At 41.0% G+C, this 10,997-nt stretch overlaps 1 protein-coding gene across 3 annotated transcripts in view; it reads right to left on the bottom strand.

Annotated features, from left to right (window-relative positions):
- Window positions 1-3,133: 3,133 nt before the first annotated feature.
- The window catches only part of BAG1 (BAG cochaperone 1), a 149,765-nt gene continuing 141,901 nt past the window's right edge, over window positions 3,134-10,997 (bottom strand). For all 3 annotated transcript variants that reach the window (XM_088442290.1, XM_088442291.1, XM_088442292.1), the window contains one exon: window positions 3,134-3,553. In XM_088442290.1, coding sequence (XP_088298416.1) covers window positions 3,464-3,553 — 90 coding nt within the window. In that variant the 3' untranslated portion in view covers window positions 3,134-3,463. The remainder of the gene's footprint in view (window positions 3,554-10,997) is intronic.

The following is a 10,997-nucleotide window of genomic DNA, read 5'->3' as shown; positions in this document are numbered from 1 at the left end:
TTTTTGTGCGGCCTAAATATTGTAGGCCGCAAGGGCAGGTTAAGAGGTAAATTACTCCTTGTGTGTCGCATGTCATGGTTTATTTAATTTTGTAATGTTTCTTTGTTTTATTTGATATGAAGTCACACACTGGCAAGGTTTGTTTTTTACCTGTTACCTTGCAGGCCTTGCATCTATTGCAGTACTAAAATCCAGGATTTCTTTTTCCAAACCAAATATCTGTACTGTATTTCTTTTCCTTTTTAGGCATCAAGTAGCTTGTCGTCATTTTTTGCTTCAAATTTGGTGCTCTCCTATATACAAACCGGGGTTTTTCTTGTAGTTGGCTTTTCAGAATATCGTCTATTAGGGAAGGTGCCAATGTCTGCAAATAATCTTTTCAATGTCTTTATGTTGGTTGTTATACTGTGTAATGAAAAAGGGTCCCTTTTCTTCCTTTTTCTTTGGTTTGTATTCTAAAAGATCCGTCCTCTCGGTTTCTTTTGCCTTTTGAAAGGCTTATTTTTTAAGATCTCTGAATTCTATTGCTGTTCAGTAAATTTTGATTTTAATAGCTCTGATTGTTCATTAAAAGTTTCCAATTTTGAGCAATTCCGTCGGATTCTCTTAAACTGCCCTCCAGGGATGCTCCTAATCCAGTTCTTATGATGGTTACTTGCAGGAGGAATGAATTTGTGCATGTCTACTGGTTTGGTGAATGTCATTGTTTGTATTTGGTCTCCCTCTGTATATATAGTAAGGTCTAGAAAATCAGTGGATACGTTACTCCAAGTTGTTGTGAATTCTAGATTAAAGTTGTTTTCATTTATATACTTGCTGAACATTTGAAGTCCTTCAAAGTCCCCTGTCCAAATCATAATGACATCGTCTATATAGCGTTGCCAAACTAATATATGTTTTCTGAAGGGGTTGTTTTGCCATATGGTCTCATTTTCCCAATTGGCCATAAACAGGTTCGCGTAGCTAGGGTCAAATTTAGTCCCCATAGCTGTTCAGCGAACCTGGCTATAGTGGGAGACGTTGAACCAAAAGTTATTGTGCGTCAATATGAATGTTACGCTTTTGACCACAAATTTTATTTGCTCCTCTGGTATGTCTGGATTGAGTTTCATTATTGATTCTATCGCAACACAACCTTGTCGATGGTCCATACAGGTGTAAAGTAATTTGACATCATAGGTGACCAGAAAGTAACCTCTTTTCCAAGCAATGCTGCTTAGGATTCCCAAAATTTGGGTTTCATCTCTCAGATAGCTTGGTTGTTTGATGACTAGTGGTTGTAGAGTTAAATCTACATATTCTGATAGTTTGGTGGTAAGTGATCCTATTCCTGAAACTATTGGACGTCCAGGTGGGTTATTCAATGTCCTACTCTCCTAAATTGGGACTATAGGATGCCAGAAACAAGCCCAAAATTAGGGAAAGGAGGAAAATAATTTCAAGTTATTTAACCATCAATCAGTAATCTATCATTAATCGTATGTACTCACCAGACTACTTTCCATGAAAAGAACGAGCAATGACCAAAAAGGAGCAAAATTAAGAAACAGGAGATAATAAATGGTTAACTATCCCATTCAAGGAACCTCAAGACCCCAATTTAAATATCAAACAAAACTTTTCCAATATACAACTTAATAATCCATGTTTTTAAGCATCACGATTGTAAAACACATAAAATAATTTATACATAATCCTATATCAACTGCCCCAGGTCGAGTGTTCTAGATGGTGATTGTGGGTTGCAATGCATCAGAGCATTTTAGTATTTTAACATTTAGACATTTGGAAATGTTTTTGTAACCATTTGGGTTGTATCTGGGTGGATCCATATAGTCATGGTTTATTTGTGTGTGCCTTGTCGACCATGCTTGGGGATCATCGGTCGCCATCTGCCTGTTTGGCTACAATGGGCAACCAATGAGTTAAAGAGAAAAGGAGGAGCTAGACCAAAGACCTTTATTTCGAAATCCCAGGGAAGGACATCACTACACAGCCCTGACGAAGCCCGCATTTGATTGGACAGGCGAAACGCGTTGGCCACGCCCCCTCACGGAACGCTACCCGGAAGGGATCCGGCGGTGACACAGGCGTGCACGCTCACCGCCGGCTACCCCTCACTCCTAACAGCCGAAGAGAGTGATGATCCGGCTGCCATCACGGAACCCACCTAGGACGAGTCTCCTATTTTACCACCAAGACCCGGGAAGCAGCGTGACGGAGGCAGTAACATACCCAGCAACACTGAACACGGAGGTAGGAGGTGCGCGCACCAAATCACGATTTCTACAGACTTTTCTGCAAGTTCACATTGCATCTACTCAGAGGGAGAACGAGATAAGGACTCAAGCCACATATCACCACACTTTCCTCTATTTACAATTTATCATTCAAACTTTCATTTATTCTAAGACTTGACCGCCTGCTATGCTGAAGGATTTTTTTACAGCAACTTTTTTATTGCCATTTTAACAACATAAGTTTACATTCTGCATAACAATTGTTTTTTAATGCTTGTGTAGATCATTTTAATGCATTTATGAAATTGAATATTATTGTCATGTATGAAGGCACCTGTTTATGACAGCAGTATATTTTATTCCAGTTAGTTTATTCAGTGTTGCATTATTTATTGCTGAACATATATTACCTTATACTTTTACTATTTTCATTTATTAATAAATACATATATTCCTATTTGCGCCTCACACGCATTATATTTATCAGAAAGTAAGACCTGACAAAATTTACTGTCAATAAAAGCAGGTGTATGGTGATGTGAGAAAGTGATGTGTTGAGTTCAATAATGGACGAACAAACACGCATGACGAACATCGACTATGATGCCCATCACTTGTCACAGTTGTGGGTGGGAGGTTTTCAATTATCCACTCTATAGTCCAGACCTTGCTAAAAACAATTTTCAAGTTTTCACCAAGCTCAAAGAGATCCTGGGCGGAAAAGTTTTTGGAAGTGATGAGGAGTTGAAACTTGCAGTCATCAACTGGTTCAATGGGCTGGGGAAAGCAGACTACAACAAGAAGATTGTAAAGCTTTTGGACAGATATGAGAAATGCTTAAATGAAGGCGATGATTATGTGGAGAAATAAAGATATAAATAAAGGTAATTGCGTTTAAAATGAAAAACTGTTTATTTTCTTGGTTACGTGGGTGTGTGTGTAATATATATATATATATATATATATATATATATATATATATATATACACACACACATACATAGTTTTTTTTCTATTTTTTAAAACTATTCTATTGTGTATACATAAGATACCATATATATTTACAGATTTTTCTTCTGCTCCCATGAAGAATAAACTATCATGTCTTAAAACAAACAAATATATACATCTTTCAGTACCAACATACATACTACAAAGAAATGGAAATTGGGTATATGTTCCAGTCGATTGTTTTACTCTATTAACATGTCAAATCATGACCTTTACTTAGAAAGAGCCAAATTTTGAGACCGAAGCTTAACAATTTCTTGGCTGATGTTTCCTTCTACTGTATCACATTGAGCAAGGAGACCCTGTGGAATAAAATGCAAAAACAATGGTAAGAAAATGTACTCTAAATAACAATCCATACATGTACAAACAGAGCATGATATGTAAACATGGTTTCCTTTGATTACAGATGCATGTACACAGGATCTGTGCAGGTCTACAGGTCAGTTATGGTTGAAAAATATATAGTTATAAAGCCTCATTAAAAGCTTATGTTACTCTAAAAGAACATAATATCTTATAACTACAATTAATACAGTCAAGTATCTGTGAAACTGGTATGCAGTAAATTCCTTCCTGACTGCTGTAGTACCATGTTTCATCAGGACCAAGAAGAGCTAAAACTGCTGGGGGAGTGGACAAACAGAGGAGGCGTGGCCAGGCCCCCTAAACAAAATTTATCAAAATGTGGCTTTGAGGAGCAATCAGTGCCTGCACCCCCTACCCTGAGTATAAAGTTATTTGCAGAAAAGATGAGATCACATTCCAGCAGCGTTGTACAGATCAGTTACATGCCACAGAAGAGTGCACTTACCTTTTACCTGCAATCCCAGCTCCCCAGACCCCACTTTTGGATACCTGCTTCTTACAATGTATACTGTATGTATAATTGTCAGCACATGTATACTGTTGATGTTAATCACTGTGTGCTGCAAACCGCTGCTAACAGAGAGTGGGCATGTGGCGGTACTCGCAGAGTAAGATGCATTACTTGGCAGCTATGTGTAGGTGTTCTGCTGCCTCCTCAAACACACAGAGAGCAGTCCTCCCTCCTCTCCCCTCATTGAGAAGCCCACACTAAGAAATTCTGCAGCGGGAGGAAGGAGCCAGCGCTCAGTTTTTCACAGCTTTATCCCGAAGTCCAACTTTTGACGGCCCCACCTGCCACCAGCTCCCAAACCAATCAAGTCAAGGCTTTCCGCAGAATTGGCCACTAATGGCTGACAGAACTTTTAGTCATAAGAGAGTGAATGAGATTACAGCAGGAAGGAACAACTTAAGCAGCGCAGCGGGCAAATGCATTACATCCAGGTGCTGTGTCCTCAGCAGCTGACCTGGGCCCCTCCAATAAGCCTGAGTAATTAGTATCTACTCCCCCTCCCCTCTCAGCACCACTGTCTTTCATTCACTAGTTGTTTAATGCAGAAGTTAGGAAGAAATGTTCTGCAGGGTAGAGTAGCTTTCCAATCCCCTGACATCTTAATGACTATATTATGATCTTTCTATTTAAAAATATAAGTTAGTAAAAGCTATATTTAATAGAAGGTATAATTAATATAATACAGATTGTTTCAAGTGAGATTATAGAAGTCTAAAAAACAGTCAATTTAGACTTCTAATGAAATCAAATAAAACAATTATAAAGTTATTAGAAGTTATTTTATACTTCAGTACTCCATAGCAGACCATCAGCCCGAAGAGAGACACACACGTACATACGTATATATATATATATATATATATATACACGAATATATACACACACACGCACTGTGTATATATATATACACATACACACACACTTATATACATACTCACTCATCCATCTCATGAATTAGACAGGGAGGATCAGCACGCACTGGTAAAGGATGAATAAAATGTTACATTTATTTTATCTATGTACATCAATTTTAAGAGCCATGTACATTTCAATCTACATGATTGCCTCAGGGGAATAGGTAGTGGTGGAGGATCCTGGCACTTTAAGAATTGAACATGTCTGAACTGTCTCCTCCCCCTCCATACCTGAGCATTCCTAGCAAGCTCAGTTACTGGTTAAAGCCCCTAAGGAAGCCTGAGAGGAGGAAAAGAAAAACAAACAGGGCAATAGATTGCCCTCGAGATCCAGGGGGCAGAGGCCAGAACAGACAACCACACAGAGTGCAGGGAGGACGTCCAGTGTCTCTCATTGATTCGGAGAAATTAATTTTACTGGCAAGTACAAAAATCCTGTTTTCTCCTTCATCCACTGGAGCATTACACTGGGGACGTCCCTAAGCAGTTGTCTTTTTATCCATCTCACATGAAAGGGAGTTTTATTGAAAGCTTCACAAGATTAGTCCTAGATGACATTGAAAATATCAGCAAGAAAAAGTATATCCGTAAATGGAACCTGACCAAAAAAGCGCGGAAGGACATTAAAGATCTGCAAAGTGACAAAGCTGTTATTAATAAACCATCTGATAAGGTAATAGGTAATAATGAAAAAGAAATCTACCAACATCTCAACACCCCCACTTGTTCCAAACTGAAGAACGACCCTACAAATAACATCAGAAGTACCTACACCAGATTTCTAGAAGATAATTTTAAGGATCACATCATCACTAAAAGAGGAAAAAAGATTTTTTAAACACCACCAATTCTTTGATGCCTAGCATTTATATTCTTCCCAAGGGGATGTGTATGGGATGCCAGCGCTTGGGATCCTGGCGGTCAGAATCCCGATGCCGGCATCCCGACAGGGTTGGAATACCATAATGTCGGTCAGTATTCTAACCCTCCTCCTCTACTCAACCTAACCCTTCTTCTCCGATGTCTGACCCTAACCTCCCCTTCTAGTGCCTAAACCTAACCTCCGCTTCATCGCACCCTAAACCTAATCCTCCACCCTTAGTGCCTAACCCTCCCCCCAACCTCGCTACTTACCTTCGGGATTCTGGCAGTTGGGATGCCGGTGACGGGATGCTGACAAGTGTTGGGATTCCGGTGCCAGCATTGTGAGCAACGCAATCCCCACGGTCGGGATATTGACCCCATCCCCTTCCCAAGGTCTATAAGGATGATAAGATCCCACCAGGACGTCCCATTATTTCAGGGACAGACAGCCCCACCAGCAACCTCTCTGCAAATATTGACCACCATCTTCAACCTTTGGTGGTCAAAAATAAATCATATATCTTTGGGACACCATGGACATCTTGACTAAAATAAAATAAATTTGGGATAAGGATATGTTCATTGTATCAGCTGATATAGCCTCATGTATACACAATCATAAACATGAGAGAGGGATAGAAGCTAAGTCTTGGTATCTGGAAAAAAATTATCTTGATCCTCCTCAAAAAAAAACATGTTTTTAGAATAAAGCACTGAATTTATCCTCTCCAATAATATTTTTTTCTTTAATGGTGATTATTTCATACAGCGAATCGGCTAAATACGGCTATGGGCACAAAGTTCAACCCCACTTATGCGAATATGTTCTTCGGAAAGTGAGGAGACGACCACTGAAACAAACTAGGTGTCTTGGTTCCGCTACATCGACGATGTCCTGTTCTTCTGGAAAGAACCCGAGGAAACTTCAGGACATTCTTATATCAATACCAACTCACTCATTACCCCTAATATCAGTAATATCACATGTAATTTCCCTATATATTGAGGAGAACCGTATCCACACAAAAAACTAAGAGTTATGATAGACTTACCTAGATAACTCCTTTTCTTTGAGGCCCTTAGGGTCCACAGGAATACCATGGGGATATTATGAAGTGTTCTCCCAAGAAAATTTTTCCAGCTGGGTGGCATCAAGAAGTAGCCGGGTGGGGGCCTTTGCAATAATACAATTTTTGAAATTCTGACCTTATAATGATTTAAACTTGAAATAACAATGTATATATTAATTATCTTCTTCTTAGAGGCCCAGATACTGTCTCCACTTGCAGGCTACACAGAATATATATTTTTTTTACAGCTCTACAGATAGTGACCCCACTTGCAGGCTCTCTAATCAGTTCAGGTGACTGTTCCCGCCTGAACTTTTATACAGGAGGAGGGATCTTTGCCCTCCAACCTGACACTGCCTCGCACTGTGATGGACAACTGCCCCCCGCCCCAATGCTACATCCCCCGCTCGGCAATCTCCCCTGACCCAATGCCGTGTCCCCTGCCCGGCACTTACCCCTGCACCAATGCGCTGTCACCTGGAACCTTCACTAACCTGTCCTTATTGCCAGCGGATATGGAGCCTCCAATGTGAAGAATGTGACATCGTCGCAGCTCGGCGTCGCATTCCGGCAGCTGTGTCCATGGCAACAAAGACACATTGAGGGTGCCCGGGAATGCGGTGCATTGGGGCAGAGGGGGAAGTGCCGGGCGGTAGTGCTGGGCGATGCGCCCACAGAAAACAGCCTTGGGAGAACACTTATGGTTGGAAGACCAGGCACCAAACAGTTAAAGCTTCAGCTCCCAAGATGCCTCGGGTCCTCCTCCATATATACCCTGCCCTTAGCCATAGGAATTCAGTTTAGTTCCCCAGTACGGGTCCAGGTCTAGAGACCCATCAGCAGTCTTCATGGACAAACTGGTAGTAAGATGGGACTTCAAGCTGGCGTATCTCTTTCCTTCGATTTCTCTCCTCCCAAGAGTTCTCAGGAAATTCAAGCAGGAAGGTGGAACAATAATACTGATGGCTCTGGCTTGGCCCAGACGTCATTGGTTCACCGACATACATAATCTGTCAGTAGACAGTCTGTATCCTCTTCCTCTATGGCAGGATCTGCTAACGCAGAGTCCCTGCCGACATCCGGACTTGCCCCGTCTAGCTTTGACGGCCTGGATCTTGAATCCTCCATCTTAAAAGCAAAGGAAGTTTCCAGTTCTGTAAACGATGCTTGGGGCACGGCAGCCTGCTTTTGTCTGCATCTATTACACAGTTTGGAATTCTTTTGGTCAATCGTGTTACCAAAGGAAATATGATCCTAAAGTGTTCAGGATTTCCAGGGTACTGGCTTTTCTTCAGGCAGGGTTAGACAGTGGTCTCTGCCTGGCCATTTTTGAGGGTAAAGGTTTCCGCACTATTAGTCTGGTTCCAGAAGAGGATTGCTTCATTACCAGATGGTAGAATTTTTTTCAAAGGAGTTCTGTGAGTTCAGTCTCCTTTTGTTCCATCGGTAGCAGCGTGGGATTTGTCTTTGGTTCTTAAATTCCCCATTTGAAATTCTAGACTCTGTAGATTTGAAGTGGTTGACAGCAAAGACACTTTTTTTCTTCTCGCTATCTCTTCTGCTCGCGGAGTCTTGGATTTGGCAGCGCTGTCTTGTCGCTCCCCATTTTTGATTTTTCACCAGGATAAAGCTGTTCTTCGTACAAGGGAGGGTTACCTTCGTAAGGTAATGTCCCGCTTTCATGTGAATGATGAAATTGTTGTTCCAGCTTTTCAGGCTCTAGATCTTTCTCCTGGATGTAGTTTGTGCTCTCCGTATCTATGTGGAGCGTATAAACTGTTGGAGACACACTTGTTCACTTATATTTGACTTTCACTATAATTATTTCATTTAGACGTTTATTACTTTTAGGATGTTTTTCTTTACCTCTATTAACTGCGGACAATCTCTAGTGAGTAATTCTCTCATTGAGTGTCCAATGCATTATGTATGACACCCAAAAGCAGAAATGAAATCTGAGTAACGTCCCCGTTACTCTGTTGTTTCCAAGGGTAAACTGCCCTCCGGTAATCTCTCACTCCTCAGATAGCATTTGCACAGGTGAGAAGCAGTAGAATGAGGAGAGGCAGCACTATACCCAGACTTTTCTTTTACTTCATGTTTGTTATTTTTTCATAATCTGATGTCAATTAGGGTACACTTGGATATGTCTGACACATAGAAATGGGTTGTACTTCTCAGACATTGTTATCTAGTGCTTTATGAACAATTGAGCATTTGATTCAACATAGGCTATGTCACGATTGAGCCTCTGATTCAATATAGGCTGTATCATGAACGATACTAACTTTAATTATGTACAAACATTGAGTGCTAAAGCAATCTGATATTTGATACTCACATACTTGATGTTCCATATATTTCGCCTTATTCTAGATTGATTAATATGTAATAATGTGTATCACAGTATAGGTAATAACGTGTATTACAGTGAGATTCTCCTGTTTTTTGTACCAATATATGGATTGTGAATTTTGTCTTTGTGTTATGTTCTACATGTGATAGGTAGTATACGTGTATTTTTCATGAGATGTTGCACACGTCAACATGTGATATTATTATTTTAAATATATTTAATAAAAGTTAAGATTTAATCATCTTTACTATACATTAAGTTTAAGAGTGCTCACCAAACAGAGTTCTTTTCTTCCTTTCGTCTTATTTACATATATATTTGCGTCTGAGTCCTGCCGCAGCACACAAACAAACTGAAGTCCTATGGCTAGGTTTAGTGAGTAAAAAACCTCACGTCCAATTTTGGATTACTGCGGGTATGCGCACTCTCGATACCAATGGTATCCAATAACAGGGTTTTCAGAGCTGGATGCAGAAGACAGCACTTCGGAAGGTATTACTGACTAATTAAGCTAATTGGAAACTTCCAATTGTTTAGTCATTAGGAGGGGTGCCGCCGGGGTCCCAGAGCATTTCCTGACAATTTTTCCTTAAATTGTGGATTTTAGAAAAAATTGGCCGTGCTCTGGAGGTGCACAAAAAAAATCCCCCCGGCGCTCAAAAAAAAATCTAAAATCCTGCTCCTAATTAAATATCAAAAATCCCACACTTGCTATTCTCGCCCCCAATTGAATATGCCCCTATGGATACAAACAGCTATATCCACAAAGATAAAAAACACCTCAATAGATGGTTAGAAGGAGTACCGAAATGTCAGTTTATGAGGGATAAACGCAATTGCAAACATTGGGCCTGATTCAGAGCCGGACGCGGCTTTTTTTTTTGTGGCCTCCTGGCCTCTCGCTAAGCTGTGGGTGACCACCCACAGCTTTTGCGAGTGGCCAGGTGATGGTCGCGACCATCGGGGCTTGCGACAAGACCCTTGAGGTAGGGTCTTGTCCGACGCAAGCCCCAAAGAGCTTCCTTCTCTAACAGAGGAGGAGGCTCTCCACTGACATCACTGGTGATGTCAGTGGTGCCTCCCACAAACGGCAAGCATTCCTTCGGGAACGCCTCCATTTGTGTAGCCACCCCCCCTGCCCGCCTCCAAAACGGGGCGAGCTGTCAATCAAAATCGAAAGCCGCCCGCTTTTGGTGCGAGACCCGTAGCGACGGAGCGCCCGTCGCTGGCCGGGTCTCGCACATGCGCACGCCGGAGAAGGCGTGCACAGTGAGGGACCATCGACCCGCTTGCGAGTGCTGTGCGCTCACGAGCGGGTCTGAATCAGGCCCACTGTCTTATCTGCAAAGAACAACCAAATGCTATGATGGGGATTGTCATAGCCGAAGGATAGAACAAAAACGGCTAGATCAAGTGAAGTAAGAAGTAGAGAATATAAAAAGAGATGTTCTTTTTGCATGTAAAGACTAAGAACACATCAAAAATAAATGAATGTGCGTATATCACAACATATGGAAGCCATTATAATAATTAGAGCAGATTTTTAAACGACACTGGCATGCTCTACACAACGATCCAATTTTATCAGACTTTCTACCAGAGAAACCAAGCTTTATTTTATAAATTCTCTGCTTTTTTATAAATAAATTAGTCAAAACCATG

This window comes from Taudactylus pleione, unplaced genomic scaffold (assembly GCF_031769625.1).
Source record: "Taudactylus pleione unplaced genomic scaffold, aTauple2 ptg000309l, whole genome shotgun sequence".
In the NCBI taxonomy this organism is placed as follows: domain Eukaryota; kingdom Metazoa; phylum Chordata; class Amphibia; order Anura; family Myobatrachidae; genus Taudactylus; species Taudactylus pleione.
Note: the sequence above shows the minus strand (reverse complement) of the source record. Positions and strands in the feature narration are given on the sequence as shown.